Source organism: Abramis brama (assembly GCF_963993115.1).
Source record: "Abramis brama genome assembly, chromosome: 15".
Taxonomy (NCBI): Eukaryota; Metazoa; Chordata; class Actinopteri; order Cypriniformes; family Leuciscidae; genus Abramis; species Abramis brama.
The window spans coordinates 544,469-569,277 of record NC_139977.1 but is presented as its reverse complement, the minus strand read 5'-3'; the positions used below and the strand labels follow the sequence as shown (position 1 = coordinate 569,277).

At 39.3% G+C, this 24,809-nt stretch overlaps 1 protein-coding gene across 1 annotated transcript; it reads left to right on the top strand.

Annotated features, from left to right (window-relative positions):
- Positions 1 to 233: 233 nt before the first annotated feature.
- LOC311097873 (ribonuclease inhibitor-like) lies at positions 234 to 24,668 on the top strand. The gene is made up of 4 exons (XM_084137827.1): positions 234 to 287; positions 589 to 762; positions 21,043 to 21,216; positions 24,221 to 24,668. Coding segments are annotated over exons 1-4 (357 nt in total). The 5' UTR covers positions 234 to 285; the 3' UTR covers positions 24,228 to 24,668.
- Positions 24,669 to 24,809: the final 141 nt, after the last annotated feature.

Below are 24,809 nucleotides of genomic sequence, written 5' to 3'. Positions count from 1 at the left end.
TTACGTTGGTCGGTTGTGAAACATTTTGCGATAGCACTTTCCCTCACTCTCACCAGCAGAGGTCCTCGTCGAGCTCTGATTTGAAAAGCTTCGAGTAATGAACCTGTTTCTGATACAATTGTGTTGAAAGCTTCGCTGGTTCAGACAGCTTCACTTCGCCATCACTAATATGTTTGTCATGTTTAGGTTGTAGGAAGCATAGGAAGATGAAGATCATGTTCAAAAAAGGCTTTACAAATTCCATACAAGCAAACAATCCAAAAGGCAAGCGAGCAAACACAAAACATGTGAGTGAAGATAAACAAATTAAAAGTCCATTAAAATGAATTTAACAGAACATAACTGTGACAATTTCCCCCAAACCGTGACATTTCAAAAAATAGTACGTTAGCAAGCGGATCAACTATAAATGTCTCTAGGTGTGTGCATGTCAGAGGACAGTTGCTGTACAGTTTCGGAGAAATTGCTGTAGACTGCACCTGTCAATCATGTCATGGATTAAGTCTCTGTTTCTGATTGTGAAGTTCCTGATTATCTGAGCTGTAGATCCTGAACTGAGAGACTGAAGAGTGTCATTGTTCTCTACAGGTTGAGGAATTGTGGTGTTACAGATGAAGGTTGTGCTGATCTGGCTTCAGCTCTGAGATCAACCTCTTCACACCTGAGAGAACTGGATCTGTCTCAGAATAAACTAGGAGACAGAGGAGTGAAGCTGCTCTCTGATGGACTGAAGGATCCTCACTGTAAACTGGAAAAACTGTGGTAAGATTGTATAAATGTGTCAACATTAGGGGTGAAACGGTACATGAACATGATGGTTCGGTGCGTACCTCGGTATTGAAGTCATGGTTCGGTACAGCAGGGGGGAGTAAAATAAACACAATATTGCTTTCTCTTTTTTTTTTATTAAACTGTGTTTTGTTTTTACAGAAGCCCTGAACCGCAAGTTGAGAAAAAAAAAATAAAGAAAACTTATCTTGTTATTTCGACTTAATAAGTCGTTATTTCGACATAATATCTCGTTATTTCGACATAATATCTCGTTATTTCGACATAATATCTCGTTATTTCGACTTAATAAGTCGTTATTTCGACTTAATAAGTCGTTATTTCGACATCATATCTCGTTATTACGACATAAGTCGTTATTTCGACATAATATCTCGTTATTTCGACATAATATCTCGTTATTACGACATAAGTCGTTATTTCGACATAATATCTCGTTATTTCGACATAATATCTCGTTATTTCGACATAAATATCTCGTTATTTCGACATAATAAGGGGACATTCTAATATGCATTAAGCTACATTTAGCGTTCTTATGAGTTTCTATGGGAGGAAAATGCTTAACGTCAAATTAAACGCTTTGCGTTCATATTCTGGACTTATCTGATTTTTGTAGTAGCCTATACTTTATTATGATTTTAGTATCATATTGATTAATAAATGCACGCACAATTATCCGTGAACTTGATAAATGTTGCAGATATGTTTTAGGCTACTATCCACAAACAAATTGCTTTCAATTATGTGTGCAAAATTCAGAATTCAACGAATGCAGTGCAACAACAACAATAATAGTTAAATTAATATTAGTATTATTAGTATTATTAATAATAATAATAATAATAGTCGCAGTAGTGCTAGGCTAAGGCAGTGCAAGCCAAGTCAAGTAAAACAGAGTTTCTTTGCGTTCATAGTCAGGACTTATCTGATTTTTTGTAGTATACTTTATTATGATTTTAGTATCATATTGATTAAGAAATGCACGCACAATTAATCTTGAACTTGATAAATGTTGCAGATATTTTAGGCTACCCATAAACAAATTGCTTTCAAATGTGCAAAATTCAGAATTCAACGAATGTGCAGCAATTTGTACAAATAGAGACATTTTTGTGTATAAAAGACATTTTTGTTTTATTTTGTATTAGTGATTATAATTTGCGCGTCCATTTATTGACGTCTGAGTCGATCTCATTTGAGTGTATTCGGCAATTTGCTTTAATTCGTGGAATTAAACGCGTATATTCTGAGCTCATCAGATTTTGTTGTACATATACTTTATTAGTATGATTATTTACTGTGTTTGGTCTGTTAGTAAATATGTTAAGGTTTGTATTCATTTCGATATGCCACTAGAGGGCAGAATAAGACCGGGAATTATAGAATGCATTGTAGTTATGTTGACCTACTGTTTTCATAACACTGGATATTCTACTAATTTATACTATTCTAAAACGTTGCATATTAATGGCAAATAACTTATTTGGCAATTACACTAATAATAATAAAAATGATAACAGCCGCAGTAGTGGTATAAGGCAGTGCAAGCCAAGTCAAGTAAAACATAGTTTCTGATCTGGCCAATAATGACCAAGCACATGAAGCAAAATAGGCTATCTGCGATTGAGTTGTGTAAAGTAAACAAATAAACCAAATCTAATAGATAAACTATCAAGCTGGCTGAAAGAGCAATACTGACAACAAAACTAGCACAAAACTATGTGTAATTGCCAAATAAGTTATTTGCCATTAATATGCAACGTTTTAGACGTAATAGACCAAACACAGTAAATAATCATACTAATAAAGTATATGTACAACAAAATCTAATGAGCTCAGAATATACGCGTTTAATTCCACGTTAAGCAAATTGCCGAATACACTCAAATGAGATCGACTCAGACGTCAATAAATGGAAGCGCAAATTATAATCACTAATACAAAATAAAACAAAAATGTCTTTTATACACAAAAATGTCTCTATTTGTACAAATTGCTGCACATTCGTTGAATTCTGAATTTTGCACACATAACTGAAAGCAATTTGTTTGTGGATAGTAGCCTAAAACATATCTGCAACATTTATCAAGTTCACGGATAATTGTGCGTGCATTTATTAATCAATATGATACTAAAATCATAATAAAGTATAGGCTACTACAAAAATCAGATAAGTCCAGAATATGAACGCAAAGCGTTTAATTTGACGTTAAGCATTTTCCTCCCATAGAAACTCATTATAAGAACGCTAAATGTAGCTTAATGCATATTAGAATGTCCCCTTATTATGTCGAAATAACGAGATATTTATGTCGAAATAACGAGATATTATGTCGAAATAACGAGATATTTATGTCGAAATAACGAGATATTATGTTGAAATAACGAGATATTATGTCGAAATAACGAGATATTTATGTCGAAATAACGAGATATTTATGTCGAAATAACGACTTATTATGTCGAAATAACGACTTAAGTCGAAATAACGAGATATGTCGAAATAACGAGATATTATGTCGAAATAACGAGATATGTCGAAATAACGAGATATTATGTCGAAATAACAAGATATTTATGTCGAAATAATGACTTATGTCGAAATAACGACTTATGTCGAAATAACGACTTAAGTCGAAATAACGAGATATGTTGAAATATCGAGATATTATGTCGAAATAACGAGATATTTATGTCGAAATAACGAGATATTATGTCGAAATAACAAGATATTTATGTCGAAATAACGACTTATGTCGAAATAACGACTTATTATGTCGAAATAACGACTTATTAAGTCGAAATAACGAGATATTATGTCGAAATAACGAGATATTATGTCGAAATAACGACTTATTATGTCGTAATAACGAGATATTTATGTCGAAATAACGACTTATTAAGTCGAAATAACGAGATATGTTGAAATAACGACTTAAGTCGAAATAACGAGATAAGTTTTCTTTATATTTTTTTTCTCACCTTGCGGTTCAGGGCTTCCGTATGTTTTAAACAAATGTGTATATGTGTTTAAATAAATGATATTAGAATTAATTTTCTCAAGGATAAAAAAAATCTATCTTAGCTAATGTTGTAAGCCAGGGGTGTCGATCACTGTCCTGCACAGTTCATCTCCAACCCTAATCAAACACACCTAAAGCAACCAATTAAGGTCTTCAGGATCACTTGAAAATGAAAGGCAGGTGTGTTGGATTGTACGAAGCGTGATGGCGGAGAGAAAATCTACTAACAAGCTTCCAATTCCTCGGTTATTGCTATCTATGGGTAGATTAGCCAGGGCAGCCTACCTCCGAGTCCATGGTGTTGATCGATGCTGAAGAGACGGGTTCGTTCACTGAAAATCTGGGGCACATGCACTGACGAGCACGAACTCTGTGGTAGTGGGGGAGGGGCATGAGAGTTGTAAACATTCACAATTTTGGCTAAGTCCCCTCAATCTGCCAGACTTGCCGACTGCAGCTTTAAAGTCCAATCTGTTAGAAAACAACACAAAATGTTTTTCAGTCTGCAAATTAAATTAAACATTTTAAGTAAATTATATTGACGAATCCACTTATAGACACATGCTTTCAAACACTCCCGTGTGTATCTGTGTAAGCGCTCGGTGAAGAGCGTCAAAGATGTCTATTTACAGCAAGTTTTGTAACCGACTAGTCTAAAAGTAAAAACCCTCTTAAGACTTGTGTATATATGATCCATTTGAGCACTTAATATATGAAGCTGTCAAATCCCATAATAATATAATAAATGCTGCTAAATGCCACACACTTGGCGAATAAAGCTGATTCTGAAGCACAGTTATTTTTTCGGTGTTGAAGTGAATACGCAATGGGCATTTGCTTGCTTCGGCTATCTCACCTACACGCATGTCCTGAATATGGTTACGCATGGCTCTAGTGGAATTATGCCAGTTTGAAATGGCACAGCTTACATAAAACTTTTTATTTCTACTTCAAAATACTCCTGGGCCTCGTTTGTCTTTGAGAAATTTGAGCGGTCATTTCTGTGCTCTCTGTGACTGACACGAAGAAAACACATCTGAGATAAAATAACAAGATTAGGCCCTACCACTTAACCCTCTGGGGTCGAGAAACGCATCGGCGCGTTTTGCTGGATTTTCTTCACGTAGTAGCACAAACTTAAATTTCTCTGTCATTTATGGTCATACAGAAAAAAGAAATATGAAAAAAGAATCTGTGATATTTCTACTTTTGTATGTGTCCACTTACAATCGAATCAAAACATTGTGCTTTTGTAAAATAAAGAAAATAAACAGGGTATGTTTTCTGCCTCCCCGTCGCGGTGAACTTTTTTTTCTTGAGCACGTCTATAACCTGAAACAAAACTCAGCGAATACTTGTCACACATTTATGAGCCATATACCTTTATAAACATTTAAGTGTGTACTTTTAAATGATCGGATTCAAACTGAAAACAAATATTCTCTGTTTAAGTAATTTGTATAAAACCAACAAGATGTCCAGCTTCTCATGCTCTTGCTAATTATTTTTAATTTGACCACGCCCACGCGCGCAAAAGAGATTCACATGCAAATCTCCACATGGAACGCGAACGCGCTCGTCGTTACCTCAAAAACAAAACACCACACTTCATCAGTCTCTGCTTTTCGTCGAGTTTGAAAGACGTGCCGTGAGCTTACATTGGATTTACATCAGAAGAAGAAGAACGCGATTTGAAGACAAGAAAGATGTAAGGTAAGAAATTCTTAATTATTAGTTCATGTTATTGTTGCATAAACTTCACATTGCAGTTGAACTGTTGCTAGATATATGGTGAATATTATAATATTTGGACCCATGTTTACTGTTACTGTGTTTGATATCTGCTCAAACGTAGATATGTATAATATGGTAACCATAATGTTTCATATTTTGGAGCGAGCTCTGGTTTTGAATGTATCGCGATCGCGTTTGAAACGGTCGTGTTTGAAAAGCAAAACGCACCAAACAAAGGCTTCATGTTTTTACTATTATCTCATTTCATATCATCATAACGAATGGAAATATTTGAAGTAACATATGATAATCAATATATTTTTCTCTAGCGTAGTTGTTACTGAAATATTTTGGAAGATTTATAGGCTGCTATAGGTTATTGTTATTATTATTTTATGCAGCACTGTGCATAACCTATGCTTACAAGGCACAACAAACCTGGTGTTCATTAAATTATATATTGTTGGAAACATTTGTGTGTGTGTGTGTGCATTCTGTGAATTTTAAAAAGCAATTTTAACCAGAAAAATCTAAAATTTATTCCCAATAAATTTTAGAACTATATTCCCTATAGTTTCTCTTGATATCAGTATGTTCACTTTTTTTTTTTTTTTCAGGGACCAGATGCCACTGAGTCCTGCTGACTTCAACATTCACATGAGTCTCTGTATATGAACATGGTAAAGTGAAAATCAAACACCTTGGAAATTAAAGGTATGTACAATGTTTTTAGGAATGGCACAAAGGTCTCTGTCTTTGGATGATTGTTTTCAATAGTGTGCTTTTTTGTCATTTGTTGTGTATATTTGGATTATGTTGTGTTGTAAATAAATCCAAACAATCAAAAAGCCATTCTTTTTTAAATCTCCTCATTCTTTGTGCAAGGTTGCTCAGAATGACAGGGCCTGATATCTCCTAAAATAGGGCCATTAGGGAGTGTCTTTGTCTTTCTCAGGTGTGAAAAGCTTGCATATTAATGAGGTGATCTGCCCCTTCGCATAAAGCTTTCTCACACAAAACACGTCTTAGAAATTTTAAATCAATATATTGTCTTCTCTGAATGAGCAGTCAGGATGATTTTCACATAGTTTTGGAGCAAATATTCTAGGCTATGTGATACAATTTTCAAAAGTCTTGTGAAGAAATAATCAGTATGGGTTTCATGAGCTTATTTCAGTGACAATTTCTTTTTGTATTTTCACAAACCACGCATAAATGTCATTATCTCAAAACTACAAACTTTTACATACATGCTGCTGATATATTATTGTAGCAGAGTTTGTGCTGAATACAGTGTAATCAGACTTTAGCCATGAAAATGTCACAAGTAACAGAAATAAGCACAAATGTCAGAGCATGTCAGAACACCTCCAGACCCAGAAAACACCTCAGACCCCAGAGGGTTAATGCATTATCTTTCCAAGTGTTTTATTTTAATGTGATATTTAAAATGCTTTAAAATATAAATATTTTAAAATGTCAACGTCTTGCGCCTTCAACTTTGTATTAAGTAAAACGAAAGTAAACGGCCGGTGCTTCATAGTCGACTGCCGCCCATACATAGACAAAACACAACATAAATGTCCAGGCCTGGTCTTCTCTCGTCTTCCTCTGTCGTCACTCCTCCTCTTATCCTTCACAGCTCCTGGGACTCCAGACAGTGCAGCGCTCAGTGACGTTCATTAAAGGGATAGTTCACCCAAAAAAATTATTAATTTAATGAAAATTAAAAGTGAACTATCCCTTTAACATTTGCACCACTGGCCTCACTCTGTTTCCACAGCTCGCGCCCTGCTCTTCACAGTAACATTAAAATGATAGCAATTTGAACGATTAAATCTTCTTTATTTTTTTCTGTGTAATCTATTGTTTTCAGTGTCGACTAGTAGCAGCTGTACAGTTTAGTCAACTAGTCTTGCACATCCCTATTATAAATCGTAATAATCTTAGGCTAGTTAACTTATGTTCATGTTTCCCTCATTCATGTGTTAGCGCTACCTCGAGGAGCCATGAAGTAGCGACGCTGGGAACAGGGAAATGTATTTAGAGCGCCTTATTTCATTAATTTAAATATCGATATTTGGCGCCAGCATGTCGATTATCGTATCGCACTGTTAGAAAGTTTTCTTTCATCGAAGCAGAGACCAGGAGACGTTGGGAAAAGCAGAAGTGATTTATTGGGATCTTCGCTGTGTGTCATCTGTAGTGTTCTTCCAAGTCTGACTAAGGGAACTTTACATGGTATTTTATAGGCATTCAGTGGGCAGTTCTTAAAATGTTGTCCTTAGAAATGTTGATCATCTAAAGACAATAGAGATAATTACCCCCGACTGTGATAATGTGATTGAGTCAAAAACAAATGGTACTCCAGACTTGTATCCACATCACATGGTCACAAGAACTAAAGTTATGTAAACATTCACACCTGGTTTGACTCTTAGTAGGAAGGTCAAAGACCAACTGCTGACTTGCAGCTGACTTCTAATCAGTGAATTGATGCCATCATGTTCACCTTGAATGCCCAATACAGTGTAGTTCACCTTAATTTTTCATGTGATATTATAAAGTATGTAGGATCAGCAGATCTTAAACATATTCTTAAATTTGTAATCCCACAGCACGGAGAAGGACAATGATATATCGTATATATAATTTTGATACAGAATTGAATTTTATTTTGTCACTTCGGGGTATGTTGAAAAGGCTCTAAGTTAATTCTTATTGGTGGGTTGTGAATGATTGACAGTCGTAACTTAGTCCCGCTCCCTCCCCCAGAGTTTGACGCTACTTATGTTTCGCTTGAAAGCTGTGGAGGGCTCGCGTGTATTCAAGCCATAGAAGAGTGTGCGTAACTTTAAAAGTAAGTTTAATTTCCACATATACCGTCTTTAATCTTGTTTATATTGTTATTTGTTGTATTAGGTGTTGAAACGTTCTGATGTTGAGTGTTTTCGGATTTCCGTGAAGCTAATGTTAGCGGTATGACTCTGTGCATTATCTTTGCACGTGTGTTCCGATGCGCACTGTATAAGTGAAATAATGATAACGACTCATATTTTTCCATATGTTTACTTTAGTGTTTACAATTTACAGATGTTATTAAAGGGTTACTTCAGGATTTAGCATTAAGCTTTGTATTAGTAGAAAACCTGTAGTATTTTCGAATTACCATGCTTTCCACCCTCATATCCCCCTGAGACAAGAGAATTATGTATTTTTTGTCTGGAAAAAATCCTCCGATGACGCAAAAATCGTCATTTTGCGTCATCGGAGGATTTTCTGGCCAGAGGCTAAAGACTACAGCCAGTAGATGGCGTTGCTCCGCATGTTTTCAGCCCGCACATAGAGGGTGGGATCTCACTCACAGAATGTACACAGTGTCAGCCGTCTTTCTTTGGAAGCTAAGCTAGCAGGCTCTTGTTCTGTGGTCTGTGGAGAATGCTGAATAGTTGGAGAAAGCTGAGCAAGTAGGGGTTACCATTCTCCTTTTCTCGGACTTGTCCGGCGGGCGAGAACGTTCAAAATGTCCGGGATTCAGCTTTTGCGTTCTGCGGTTGCCATTCATTGTTTACATGCACACCATTTGTTTTAATCTAACTGAATTTATTCCGATCGGTGAATCTGAATGTAGTGTTTACATGAACGCTAAACAACAAGTGATCGGTTGATGTGCGTTTTACCGTTGCTAAGGAAATTCCCGCTCCTCCGTGAGAGATGGGAGACCCGGCGCGTCTCAGTAATGACGCCACCGGCCTCGCGCCGTTCTCCCGCGGCCGTCAGCCTCGTCCTGCTCGCCACAGTAAACATGATGAATGAATGGCGACTGTAGAACGCAAAAGCTGAATCCCAGACATTTTGGGCGATCTCTAGAGATCCCTGGCAAACTCATCACGTAGGCTAAATTAGCCTGGTTGTTTTCAACTCTTACCGGTAGGTTGGCCTCCTAAGGCAGTGAAGCAAGGGCATTCTGGGAGTTGTTGTCTTTCATCCACATAAGCCAAAAATATATTTTCTGGCTTTTCTCAGTCTAGAAAGCTCCAAATTCAAAAATTTCTTCACATTTCTTCTACTTAAATTACCTATTTTAAATACACATTCATCTTCCCAGAGGTGAAGTAACCCTTTAAGCCATATTTATGTGGATTGTGAAGATTACACTCGATTGAGATATGGTTATAAGACGATAGTCACGTGTCTATTCATAGTCAGTTGTTGACATTTTATAGCCATGTATCCTCACGCGTTTATTCTTTTTAGTAAAATGTTTATCATTTATTACTGTAAACTGATTATTTATATTTCTGTTTTTATTATAGAAACCACACTCACACACCCTTAATATCACATGCATCTGTTCATGCAATGCCCTGAGTATGTTGATGGCTTGATTCTACTATTAAAACAGTGATTGGACTTCTGGACTTTTGTGCATTCTTACCGATGCCCCGTGATGATCCCAACTAAGTCAGAACCAGTCAATACAGTCCATAAACCTACTTAACATTGGTCCTTCGAGCCGGATTGCGGTGATTGCCACGGGATAAGATGTCCAAAGCCCATTCGGAATCACAGTGTGAGCCTGATGTCCGTAGTAAACGACTATCACGCCCCCCACGCCACTTGGAAGATTATGAGGTGGAATACAGCGGCTTCCAGCATACATATCCACCTACTTCCAGGATGCAGCCAGAGCCTTACCGCTGGGAGTCAGGAAATGAGGGTGCTGTCGGGATGACACCCTTCACCAGGTGGCATACTACTAACCGAGGTGATGTTACTAAGGATACTGGAGACCAGTATGAAGAACGAGATGCTCAAACAGTGATTTGGCAGCTACGAGAAGAGAACAGACGCTTGCATAAAACCATTGAGGACATGCAACACAGCTCTTAAAGGGATGAAACAGACTCATCACAGTGTCCTGTCCACTCACTCATCGACAAAGGCAGCTAAGAAACCTTCTCCTGTCCCAACTCCACGTCTAAGCAAGTTAGCAGTAGCTCAAATGAGTAATCAGATTTCTAAAGAGACTGGAAAACCAGTTATGGATGACAGAAAGGAAGAGTCGGCAGATGAGGAGCTAGACTGTGAAATTAATTTGTCGGGTGAACTTTCAGAAATGAGACTGCAGTCCACATCAAAGAACAGGTATGTGCAATATCAACCAAATCCGCCACGTACATCGCAACCTCAGCACAAGTTAAGTGTACACGCTGCACAAAGCGCAAGCTATGCACATGACCAAAGACATATCCCACCAAAGCCACAAATACGTCATCCTTCCCCTGCAGCTGACTTCAGATTCAGAGAACAAATTGATTACCACCCAAGACATCATTATCATCCAAGAGACTTCGTTCAGCGTTCTCATTCTCCTCCCACCAGAGAGAGCATTTATAGAGGTCCGAACCCTTCAATACCAGATTTCACAGTGGAAGAACCACGACAGTTTGCTAGACTCAAAATATCTCTTGACAATTTGCTGCCATACGATGCTACTGAACAGTTTAAATATCAAATTCTGCTTGAGCATCTGAAATTCGAAGAGGCCCTTTTAATCGCTGATTCTTACAGCAACTCCCGTTATCCATACACCCAAACAATGCAATCGCTGACTGAACATTATGGACAGCCGCATCAACTGGCGTTGCAGAAAATTGCTGACTTGATGGACGGGCCAAATATTCGTAGTGGTGACACTCAGGCCTTTCGTAAGTTTGCCCTCAGAGTTCGAGCATTAGTGGGTATGCTTGACCAGCTGGATGAGAAGGGAGCTATTAATTGCAGTGTGGTTCACATGTGGCAAGACTCATGTCTAAACTCCCTCATGATCTCAAGGCTAACTTCAAGAGGTATGTTCACCCCCTCAGAAACCCAATTCCAAACCTGCTTGACTTTTCACACTGGCTTGAGTTTGAGCTGCAGGTGCAGCCCACTGACTGTAAACTCAATACTAGTGAAATGAGGGGACATGTTAGTCAGCACAAAGAAGCTCCACGACAGCGTAAGCACACTTTTCAGACAGCAGCGATTTTGCATGGTGTTGATCAGTCCACAAACCCTCCAGTTGCAAAACCATCAGAATTTCAAAACCCCAGCAAGAATGTGTACTGTCATTACTGTGACAATAATCACCACTATCTTAACCAGTGCAATAACTTCACACAGTTAACTAGTGAGCTCAAAACTAACTGGATTAAGTCAAATAAGAGATGTTGGAGGTGCGGACGGAAACATCAGGCAGCCCAGTGCAGATTGAAAGCCACATGTAAAACTTGCAATGGCAAACATCTAACTGTTTTGCATGACATCAACAGCAAATCAACAGAGATGAAGCACAATCACGAAAGACCCCAAGAGAGTCAGATGCTATACCTAGATCGTCCAGCAGGTGGCAGCCAAGTCCTTCTGAAAATTTGTAAAGTGCTGTTGCGTAATGGCAAAAATTCAATGATGGCTTATGCTATTTTGGACGATGGCTCTGAACGTACAATCCTGCTTCATGGTGCAGCACAGCAGCTTAGACTTAATGGACAGACTGAAACCCTCTCTTTGAGAACAGTTCGACATGACACCCAAGTCATACAAGGTACAAGAGTATCTTTCACTCTGTCCCCAGCATTTCAGCCAAGCAAAAGGTTCAAGATAACGGGTGCCTTTACAGCTGAGAATTTTGGCTTGGCCAAGCATTCACATCCAGTTACCCTTCTGCAAAGGAAATACCAGCATCTCAAAGGACTGCCTCTTCATGCCTTTTCTCAGGTTCAGCCATTGTTGCTTATAGGCTCTGATCATCACCATTTAATCATCCCCATGGAGCCAGTTCACTTCGGCCCACAGGGCGGGCCAGCTGCTATAAGGACCAGATTAGGCTGGACACTGCAAGGGCCAGCCAATGTACTCCAGCACCAAATCCCAGAGCATCAATGCCTTTTCACATCTGTGACTTCCACCTCATCAGAGCTGTTGCAACATGTGGAGAGACTCTGGCAGCTTGACATATTACCATATCGCAATGAGAAAGTGGTGACACGCTCATGTTGTGATCAGGAGGCCATCACTCTGCTTGAGACCAAGACTGCAAGGGTAAATGTAAATGGAGTGTTTCGTTACGCCACACCGCTTCTGCGGAAAAGGGACATGCCCCAATTGAAAGCGCCTAAAGAGTCTGTTCTCCCCAACCTCAGAGCATTAGAAAGACGTCTCAGTAAAAGTCCCGAACATGCAAAGGTATATAACCAGGAAATTGAAAGGCTGGATCAATCTGGTTATGTTGTCAAGCTGGCTGCTGAAGCAGTTGATCACAGCCCTGAATCATGGTACATACCGCACCACATGGTACACCATAATGGAAAGCACAGAGTAGTGTACAACTGTTCCTTTCAGTACCAAGGCCATAACCTTAATGAGTACCTCCTAGCTGGGCCTACCCTCACTTCCACTTTACTAGGAGTGTTACTCCGTTTCAGAGAGCATGCGATTGCCATCACAAGCGATATCAAGGGCATGTTTCACCAGATACGTCTGCTCCCAGAGGATAAACCACTTCTCAGATTTCTGTGGAGAAACATGCAGCGTGATACACCAGTCAGTGTCTATGAATGGCAGGTTTTGCCTTTTGGGACTACATGCAGCCCATGCTGCGCAACATTTGCCGTCCTAAAACATGTCCAAGAGAACACTGTTCCAGGAGAAGACACACGTGTGGCTGTAGAGAAACATTTCTATGTGGACAATTTCCTACAGAGTGTAACTTCTACTGACAAAGCAACTGAACTGGTGAATAAGCTCCAAGCTCTTTTAGTTTCTGGTGGGTTCGAGTTAAGACAGTGGGCTAGCAACATTCCTTCTGTCGTTGCACACCTTCCTGTAGAAGCCAGATCTGAGAGAAATGAGCTTTGGCTTACTGAAAAGCAATGGGATGTCTCTGAATCCACCCTGGGTCTACATTGGCTTTGCCAAGCAGACACACTTGGTTACAAAGCTCGTCTAAAGGAACCACAAGTTCCTACAATGAGGTATGTCTATCAGGTCGTAGCTAGTCAGTATGACCCACTAGGTTACATTATCCCCTTCACAACTAGAGCCAAAGTACTGATACAAAGACTGTGGGATAAAAAACGAGAGTGGGATGACCCATTGCTACCAAGTGACCTCTTGCAAGCCTGGCTTGAATGGGAAGCAGAATTGCAGTACCTGAACAAGATTGCTATACCACGATGCTACACTAGCACAGAACTGGATTCTAAAGTGTGCAAAAGAGACATCCACATATTTTGTGATGCTTCTAATAATGCTTATGGGTCAGTGGCGTACCTTAGAACAGAGAGTCCTCAAGGCCAAGTGGAGGTTGCATTTATCACAGCAAGATCAAGGGTGGCACCAAAGCGGCAGTTATCTGTTCCCCGGCTAGAACTCTGTGCAGCACTCAGTGGGGCTCAATTGGCAAGACTTCTGGAAAAGGAACTCACCCTGAACATTCAACAGGTGACATTGTGGAGTGACTCAAAGACAGTTTTATCTTGGATTCAATCAGATTCATGCAGATATAAAGTGTTTGTGGGCACAAGAATTGCAGAAATTCAGGAGCTGACTGCTTCTCAAGCATGGCATTATGTGAAGTCTGAAAACAATCCTGCAGATGACATTACCCATGGTAAAACACTTCACCAACTATCAATGCCAAGTCATTGGAAACAAGGACCACAATTTTTGTGGCAAGACCCAAGTACCTGGTCTAATGACCTGGAGGAATTGGTCCCAGACAGCACAGATGAAGAGAAGAAAGTAACCTTCTGCAGCCTGACCACAGTAGATTTCTCCGACATAATGCAAGAATTCTCACCATACCACAGTTTTGATCAACTGGTGGAACATGAAGCACAGAAACAGTTAAAACAAGCCAATCAGACAAGAGATTTATCCGCCCCAGACTATGTAGCTGCTGAGATTTCACTCTTGAAACAAGCCCAAGCTATGTGTTTCCCAGTTGAACTTGATACATTAACATGTGGTAAATCTTTGCCTTCCAACAGCAGATTAGTCTCACTTGCACCAGAGATTGACCAGTCTACTGGGCTCATAAGAGTTGGTGGCCGTTTGCGACGTAGTGAGCTGCTTAGGCCAGATACTGCCCATCCAATTATCATTGATCCCAAACACCCACTCAGTCAACTCCTGATCCAACATTATGATGAAAAACTTCATCATCCTGGCCCAGAAAGAGTATTTGCTGAGTTACGCCGTAAATACTGGATCATTAGAGGGCGAGAAGCAGTACGGCGGCACCAACATCAGTGTTGTGAATGCAAAAAATGGCGTGGAAAGCCTGAAGTGCCAAAAATGGCTGATTTACCACCAGCCCGACTCCGTCTCTACCGCCCAGCTTTTTATTCAACAGGTGTTGATTGTTTTGGACCTTTCACAATCAAAGTAGGCCGGCGCAATGAAAAACGGTGGGGGATCATATTTAAATGTATGACGACCAGAGGAGTCTACATTGATTTACTTCCTAAAATTGATACAGATTCATTCCTCATGGCCCTACGCAGATTCATTGCACGCAGAGGAACTCCCCATGAACTCTATTCTGACCGGGGAACAAACTTCAAGGGAGGAGAAAGGGAACTATCAGAAGCATTTACGGCCATGCAACCCAATCTGCAAAGTCAGCTTGCAAAGCAGAAAATTCAGTTTGAATTCAATCCCCCTGGAGCTCCTCATTTTGGTGGACTATGGGAGAGGGAGATCAGGTCTCTAAAATCTGCTCTCAATGTTACACTTGGAGCCCAACATGTAACTGAGGAAGTGCTTAGTACAGTGCTTACAGAGATCGAAGGCATATTAAACTCCAAACCCCTGGGCTACGTGTCATCGGACCAAACAGCCTGTTATTGGGGCGGCCAGACCCTGATTTACCCCAAATTGTATACCCTGAGTCCGAATTACTTAGCAGAAAACGCTGGAGACATAGCCAGGTCCTTGCCGACCATTTTTGGGCCCACTTCATCAAGAGATACTTGCCTGAACTGCAAACTCGTACAAAATGGATGACTGAGACTGGCAAAGATCTAAAGACCGGGACAGTAGTGATGATAGTGGATCACCAATTGCCTCGAGCCCTCTGGCCAGTGGGTAAGGTCTCAGCCACAGTACCCGGTGCTGATGGGAAAATCAGAACTGTTGAAGTACAAGTGCAGGGTCGGAAATACATCCGACCAGTGAGTAAACTTATCTGTTTGCCACCACTACCTGATGATAACAAAGACTCATAAGCCTTTTCTAAAGTAGAATTTACAACGTAAATTGGGGCGGCTGTTGAAAAGGCTCTAAGTTAATTCTTATTGGTGGGTTGTGAATGATTGACAGTCGACTCTGTGCATTATCTTTGCACGTGTGTTCCGATGCGCACTGTATAAGTGAAATAATGATAACGACTCATATTTTTCCATATGTTTACTTTAGTGTTTACAATTTACAGATGTTATTAAGCCATATTTATGTGGATTGTGAAGATTACACTCGATTGAGATATGGTTATAAGACGATAGTCACGTGTCTATTCATAGTCAGTTGTTTACATTTTATAGCCATGTATCCTCACGCGTTTATTCTTTTGAGTAAAATGTTTATCATTTATTACTGTAAACTGATTATTTATATTTCTGTTTTTATTATAGAAACCACACTCACACACCCTTAATATCACATGCATCTGTTCATGCAATGCCCTGAGTATGTTGATGGCTTGATTCTACTATTAAAACAGTGATTGGACTTCTGGACTTTTGTGCATTCTTACCGATGCCCCGTGATGATCCCAACTAAGTCAGAACCAGTCAATACAGTCCATAAACCTACTTAACAGGGTAGGTACGCGAAATGAATTTTCCCGACAACGCCTTATCTGTAGAGTGGTAAAGGGATCCTCCATAGGGAGAGACTAGTTGGCACTTCAGCACTGCGTTGTCATCGGGTCCAGGCGAAGGTCCTTCGTCAGATCTGGATATGGCCTGGATCCGGCAGGCTGCGGGAAAACCTCGGGATAAACAAAGACACTAAAATTAGCATAGATGCCATTCTTCTTATGATGTAATGAGTACATCAGGATTTATGGGAAGTGTTCCCGGTTCCGGCTGACCTAATCTATGCAGTCTAACATTGAATTATAGAAGTCTATAATATATTATGTGAATGCTAGGTCAAAGAGATGTCTTTAATCTGGCTTTGAACTGACAGAGTGTGTCTGCTTCCCGGACAATGTTAGGAAGACTGTTCCAGAGTTTTGGTGCTAAATAGGAGAAGGATCTACCGCCAGCAGTCGATTTTGATTTTCTAGGTATTATCAACTGGCCGGAATTTTGAGATCGCAATAGACGTGAAGGACTATAATGCGTTAAGAGCTCACTCAAGTACTGCAGAGCTAAACCATTTAGTGCTTTGTAAGTAATCAGCAATATTTTAAAATGTATGCGATGTTTAATAGGGAGCCAATGCAGTGTTGACAGAACAGGGCTAATATGGTCATACTTCCTGGTTCTGGTAAGAACTCGAGCTGCTGCGTTTTGGACCAGCTGTAGTTTGTTTATTAAGCGTGCAGGACAACCACCCAGTAGAGCATTACAATAATCTAGCCTTGAGGTCATGAACGCATTAACTAATTGTATCACATTTGTCAAAGAGAGCATTTGACGTAATTTAGATATATTTTTAAGATGGAAAAATGCGGTTTTACAGATACTAGACACGTGACTTTCAAATGAAAGATTGGTATCAAAGAGCACATCCAGGTTTCTAACCAACGACGAAGACTTAACAGAGCAGCCATCAAGTGTTAGACAGTATTCTAGATTATTACGTGAGGAAGTTTTTTGTCCAATAATTAGAATTAGTACCTGAACATGGTAAAGTGAAAATCAAACACCTTGGAAATGAAAGGTATGTACAATGTTTTTAGGAATGGCACAAAAGTCTCTGTCTTTGGATCATTGTTTTCAATAAGTGCTTTTTTGGCATTTGTTGTATCTTTGGATTATGTTGTGTTGTAAATAAATCCAAACAATTTAAAAGCTATTCTTTTTTAAACCTCCTCATTGACAGTATTGTGCAAGGTTGCTCAGAATGACAGGGCCTGATAGCTCCTAATAGGGCCGTTAGGGGAGGGTCTTTGTCTTTCTCAGGTGTGAAAAGCTTACATATTAATGACCTCCGCATAAAGCTTTTTCACACAAAACACGTCGTAAAATTTTTAAATCAATATATTGTCTTATCTGAATGAGCAGTCAGGGTGATTGTGATTTTCAAAAGTCTTGTGAAGAAATAATCAGTATGGGTTTCATGGCCTTATTTCAGTGAGAATTTTTTTTTGTATTTTCACAAACCACGCATAAATGTCATTATCTCAAAACTACAAACTTTTACATACATGCTGCTGATATATTATTGTAGCAGAGTTTGTGCTGAATACAGTGTAATTAGACTTTAGCCATGAAAATGTCACAAGTAACAGAAATAACCAGAAATGTCAGAGCATGTCAGAACTCCTCCAGGGCCCAGAAAACAGCTCAGACCTCAGAGGGTTAAGGGCCTGAGTGTGCTCGTTGTACCACGGCGTTGGACTATTTTCTTTAATCTTTAAGCGCAGTGGAGCAACTGTGTCTAAAGTGCTGGAAAAGAGAGAGTTAAAGTTTCTGTTGCAATATCAAGTTCTTCTAAGCTATCTAGGATGCTGAGATGATGAAACTGATTAGGAAGATTTTTGATCTTTAGTGGCAGAAGTGATAGGTCTAACATATTTATAACACGGAGTCGGCTTTGCAGCCTTGGCTAAATGTGATTTACACAAGACTAGATAATGATCTGAGATGTCATCGCTCTGCTGCAGAATTTCAACGGCATCAACATCTATTCCATGTGATAATATTAGATCTAGAGTATGATTACGACAATGAGTAGGTCCTGACACGTTTTGTCTAACTCCAATTGAGTTTACAATGTCTTTAAATGCCAAACCCAATGCATCTTTTTCATTATCAATGTGTATATTAAAATCACCAACAATTAGTACTTTATCTGCAGCCAATACTAACTCTGATAGAAAGTCCGCAAATTCTTTGACAAAATCTGTATGGTGCCCTGGTGGCCTGTATACAGTAGCCAGCACAATCTCAAACGTGATTTATCGTTTACACTATATATTTTTACATTAAGCACCAACACTTCAAAAGAAGTATATTTAAAGGTGCCTTGTGTCAAAAAAATAAATTCATACTCCACATTCCATACCAGATGGGGGCAGTATACCTCCAGAAAGTGAGTTGGTCTAGACTATGAATATGACATCTTCAAGCTACTCCCCTTCACCTTTACCAGTGAATATGTTCATATTCGTTTTGTTCATATTACATTTTTATTGTTAGCTTGAATTACATTAATTTGCCAGACAGCATTCGCTGATGTTGACCAAGCTAGCACCAACGTAACCAGAGCTTCCAACTCTCACGCATTCACCGTGAGACACACGCAATTGACACTTTTCACACGCTCTCACGCCACACATCAATTTTCTCACGCACAGAAAAATCGCGAAGCAAAGAGGACACGGATACCGACAGACTAGACAGAGCAGGTTAGTTATGATATAAAAAAATCTCAGCTCTCAGATTCTGTCAATTTTATTACGCAATTCAAACAATAAATACCGTTTTGGCGCTTGTAAATGTTACACGACAGATCCCTAGCGCACGTGAACCGATCATCTCTACTAGCTAATAGTAAAAAAACACGAACACTGTTGAAAGATACAGTAGTCTACAACTTACCAAAATGTATTCCTCATACATAATATCGACCAATCAGTGTTTTTTATCAGCGTGAAGAGGTCAATAACACAGCTGGAGAACAATTATGTCAGATTTACCTCAGGAAAGCCATTTAATAAACATAATATAGGTCACGTAGTTGGCAAGAAAAAAAGAGCAATAGAGATTGTGCTATATGTGTGTACTATATTACAATACTGTATTTATGAACGTTATATATACGTTTATCGAACAGCCTTCGATACATTTCTATGTTATAACTTCCCGAAAAAACTACACAGACATATAAAACAAACTTCTAACGAAATACTAACAGCATCTTACTTACCAATCCAAAAGAAATGTTGCAAGTTCGGAGTCGGAACCTCATTTCTTTCATGTCCATTAGTTGTCTCCAGCGATGGAAAGCAGTGCCAATGTTTACTCTGGTTCTGTTCCTTTTTTTATCAGATTTTATTTGAATGTAGTAGTGGGCTGTACTTTCCACACGATTGACATCAGGTTCAAGTACGCCCACAAGCCGTGCAAGTTATTCGTGTATTGCATGTTTGACTGGTGTTCATGTTGCCCGCATACCGCCTCCCATGGCCGAAACTGGTATTACGACACCTGTTGGGCCGTGGCTAGTAATGCTAATGCTAATTCAGGTTGATATCTCTGCAGCACTATAACTTGTCATTTTTTTAATGACATCATCGCCCTTATTTCTTCTCATTCTTTTGATGCGTGTAGCTCATTTTTGGGATATTTTTACCTCAATTCTGACACATGGCAACTTTAAAACTTGATTTCTTAGTGTTTTTGAAAATATTACTATAAATTACAGCAACACCTCCCCCTTTGCGTTTCAGACGAGGCTCATGTTTATAACAGTAATCTTGCGGGGTAGACTCATTTAAAGTAATGTAATCGTTTGGTTTTAGCCAGGTTTCTGTCAAACACAGCACATCTAGATTATTATCTGAAATCATATCATTAACAATAAGTGCTTTTGAAGTAAGCGATCGAATATTCAGCAACCCAAGCTTTATCATTTGCTCATTTGTATTATAGCTGTTTTTTTATTTGTTGAACATCAAGTACATTTTTAACCTTAGATGGGTTTAAACGTTTTTTTGGATTTCCAAATTCGGGGAACAGACACAGTCTCTATATGATGATAGCTAGGTGAAAGAGGCTCTATGTGATGGGATTTATCTGATCTTTACTGTTAGCAAACAGCGTTGCATTGCCGCGCGCCCCCTTCTGGATCAGAGTGTGGATCGTCTGTGACTGAATGTATTCGTTGTGCGATACATGTACCGTTACACTCCTATCAACATCCTCCGTATTCCTCCCAATGTGAATATTGAAAATTACAAAACAGTAAAACAAAATTAACACAAAAGCCTAAAGACTGACAATGTGTGCTTTAAGAAAACTTCATTAAATTCTTTCAAAAGTGACATAATTGTACTTATCATTATGATGAAAACATGAGATAAATGATTATGACATTTTTTTCTGATATGAAATGAACCCCCTGAAGCAGCATGTAGAAGCAGGTCTAAACCTTAGACTGGACGTGTCAATCATGTCATGGATTAAGTCTCTGTTTCTGATTCTGAAGTTCCTGATTATCTGAGCTGTAGATCCTGAACTGAGAGACTGAAGAGTGTCATTGTTCTCTACAGGTTGTGGGATTGTGGTGTTACAGATGAAGGTTGTGCTGCTCTGGCTTCAGCTCTGAGATCAAACCCCTCACACCTGAGAGATCTGTATCTGACTGGAAATAAACTAGGAAACAGAGGAGTGAAGCTGCTCTCTGATCTGAAGGAGGATCCACATTGTAAACTAGAGATGCTTCAGTGAGTAGTGATGACTAAATATGTTTGAATTATATTTGTAAATTAATATACTTTCTTCTTTTGAGGTTATTTTCTTGGTAATATTTATGCACTGTACACATGTTTAATAAGAGTTTGACTCCATTTATAGTTAGAATAAAGTATATTAATGTTTCTTTTTATGTCAAAACATTACAATATATCACTTGTATCATTAGCTGCGATTCTAGGGGTGATTTATTCCTTTTGTAATCAGATCGTTGTAATCCGATTAAGAGGACATGTAAACACTCGATCGGATTGAGAACCAAAACTGGAGAGTCCTACGCATGTGAAATGCCATAAAATAGCGTATTGACGTAGAAATAGCGTAATGACGTATGATGCGCGGATCAACCCGATCACTTTTTTAGCGTTAATGTAAACACCATTGACAACGTTTACATGACCTCTCATAATGTGATAGTAATGAGATTTAGTCGTGTAAACACAATACTTCAAATTGATTCGATTAAGCTCATAATTGAAGTAACCATAATCTTAGTAAAATATGTGCCGTGTTGATGTACACACATGTAAATGTCACCGGGTGAAAAAGAGGGAACTATGAGAGTGGAACGAATTGCCCGGGGGAAGACTTCCGGTGCAACGCTAGGCCGGTTCCGGCGGCCTGTCATGGCCGACCGTGTTGACAAGCGGCAGCTGCAGCGGCTAATCAAGCAGCTATTGGAGCGCGTGTCTACAACGGGGGATTTAAAAGTGCCGGTTTGAAGATGTAGAGCAGGCAGAGAGCGGGGGAGAGAGGCAAAAGCGGTGGGGCAGCGACAGAGACGAGAAAGATAAAGTGCGGTTGAGGCCAAATACACATGCACGCACACACTTACACAGGAGTCCAAAGCGCAGAGGACGGAAAGGACGCACGAATGCCCATATATGGGAAACAGTGATGTCACCAAAAACCCCATCTGAAGCAATAGAAGGTTAATGTCGTAAGACTCTGTCATGAGACTTAGTTCCTCTGGAAAAAACCTAAGAAACTGCATAGGAACAATGTAACCCAGTTCTGTATAAATATGACTGCATTTTGACTGTTGAGTCGCTGCATTTTTTATTTTGATGTCGTTTGCATCCCTAGGGAGAAATTAAGTTGAATTTAGAAATTAGTTGAATTTGTTCCACATGTCTAAGTTATCAATGATTATTATTGTTTCATGAGAGTGTAGGGGCGTCAGGAAATTATTTGAACTGCTGTGGGTAAAGCTTTGTACAGGTGTCCCAGTTTATGCCGCGGAGGGTAAAGAAAGAAGAAGACTCAGTTATAAACTGCTGGATTCTGTACTCACCATTGCTGTTCTGTGAACAGAGAGATCCTGTTATCTGCCGCTGCATTCTGCCATTGCTGTCCTGTGGTAAGAGAAGACTCAGTTATTAACTGCTGGATTCTGTACTCACCATTGCTGTTCTGTGAACAGAGAGATCCTGTTATCCGCCGCTGCATTTTGCCATTGCTGTCCAGTGGTAAGAGAAGACTGTTATTAACTGCTGGATTCTGTACTCACCATTGCTGTTCTGTGAACAGAGAGATCCTGTTATCCGCCGCTGCATTTTGCCGGCTGCTGCCCTGTGAAAGAAAGGTGACACTCAGTTATCTGATGCTGTCCTGTGAAAAGAAAAAGCCCACTGTCTGCCGCTACCTACCTGTAGTCCCTTGTGTCCTGCCCACCACCTACTGTCGTTGGCTGCGCCTTATCTGACGGTCGTTGCTCTCCGCCCACCACACACTGTTGTCTGCTGCGCTTCATTGGAAGGTCCTGGTCCTCTGTCCAAAACTTCCCCCCCACTGTGGCCCTACAAGCGGAAACACCCAGTCATCTGCTGCTACTTACCTGAAAGCCAACGCCCTTTGTCCCCTCACATGGCTGTTCTGTAAAAGGAGATGACCAACTGCCGGCTGTCCCGAGTCTTCCTCCATTGAAGATTCCTTTGACCTGTTTCAACGAGCGGCCCCTACGAGGAGCCCTGTGGCAGTGACATTTTCTTAAAGTTTTTTTTTTTTTACATTCAATAAAGAGAACCAAGCTTTTATATCATGTCGTTGTCTTGCCTCGTTGGTGTACTTTGGTGTAGCTCCTCCGGAGTGGTGGTTGTCTTCGGCCCTAGCGGTGACATAAACACCTTAAGGGATAGTTCACCCAAAAATGAAAATTAAGTCATCATTTACTGACCCTTGTGTTGTTCTAATGCCATTTACCCTTCTTTCTTTTCCAGACCACAAAAGCAGAAATTTAAAGAAATGCCCCGCTCGTGCTCGTCCATATAACATTTCTTTAAAATACTTAATTTTCATTTTTGGATGATTTTCCCTTTAAACTATTCCGCTCTGATCAAAGTGCACATGTGCTGGTATGTACATGGATATGACATGTGTTGTTCACACAACTCCATGAATGAAGTCTGACATTTTTCTGAAGTTTTCCCTCCGCTCTGAATCGCTGAACTCGCTGCCACCAGTGTCTGCTGCTTATCTTCATCCAGAGACAGTGTGAAGAACACAATGGCAGTGTAGGAAACCCCATCTGAAGCGGCATTGCTATCACAGTTTGATGTTCATCACAGCGCAGAATAACCATCCAATACGTCCATAGAAATGTGTTTAGCGTTTGATTTAAGTAGATTAAAACAGTGGCCAGTAACACTCCTACTCTATGTGAGTTCATCATTTGTGCTGTGCATTGGGGTATGAGAATAATGGTGGTAAAAATAACCACACTTCTTGTAGCGGATAATCAGAATAATGAAAATTGCATTATTTTGAATATCATTTGCAATAGAAGATAATGTTAAATATTTATTACTACTTTCATTGTCATTAATGAAACTGACGCAATGACAGAATGAGGACGGTTCAAAAGATATTTAAAATTGTACATCACAGGGTTATTTTATTATCTCTGACTAATAGTGCAAATAGTTTGTTTTAGTTGTTCTACAGTGGATAATTTGACTGTCTGTGTTTTACTGACAGGTTTTAATGGTGAATGATTCTGACCTTCTCTGGATCAGCTGATGGAGAATAAAGAGCCGCTACAGGCACATCACATTCAACAGAATCAACACACACAAACCCATAGTGATCATCACACACACGTGTTAGTGTAACTTTCCAGAATGATCCAATCCTATATCAAGAGTCAAACATGGAAAACTTTTGTTTCTTCTTCAGAACTGACGTGTATTTTGCACTTTTCTGTCTATTATGTTTTTCTATATAACTCTACATACTTTTAAGAAATGGTTATTGGCAGGTTTAGAGGTTTGAGTGGGATTAGCAGCTCAAAATATCACTTTACTGGTATATTGTGACTAAAATGGTAATTTTCCTACACATTTCTGTCCATTATGTTGTATAAATTATTTTTATATTCTCTATAAAATGGTTTTGTTTAGGTTTGAGGTTAGTTTAGGGATAAAACATTTATCTATAAAATAATAAAAGGGAAATTATACAGATGTCTTTACGATATAAAAGATTTGTAAATATTTTACGTCTGTTTAACTGTAAATACTTAATAATGTTTGTTTAAATGTTGCCAATACATCCATATTGGATGTTT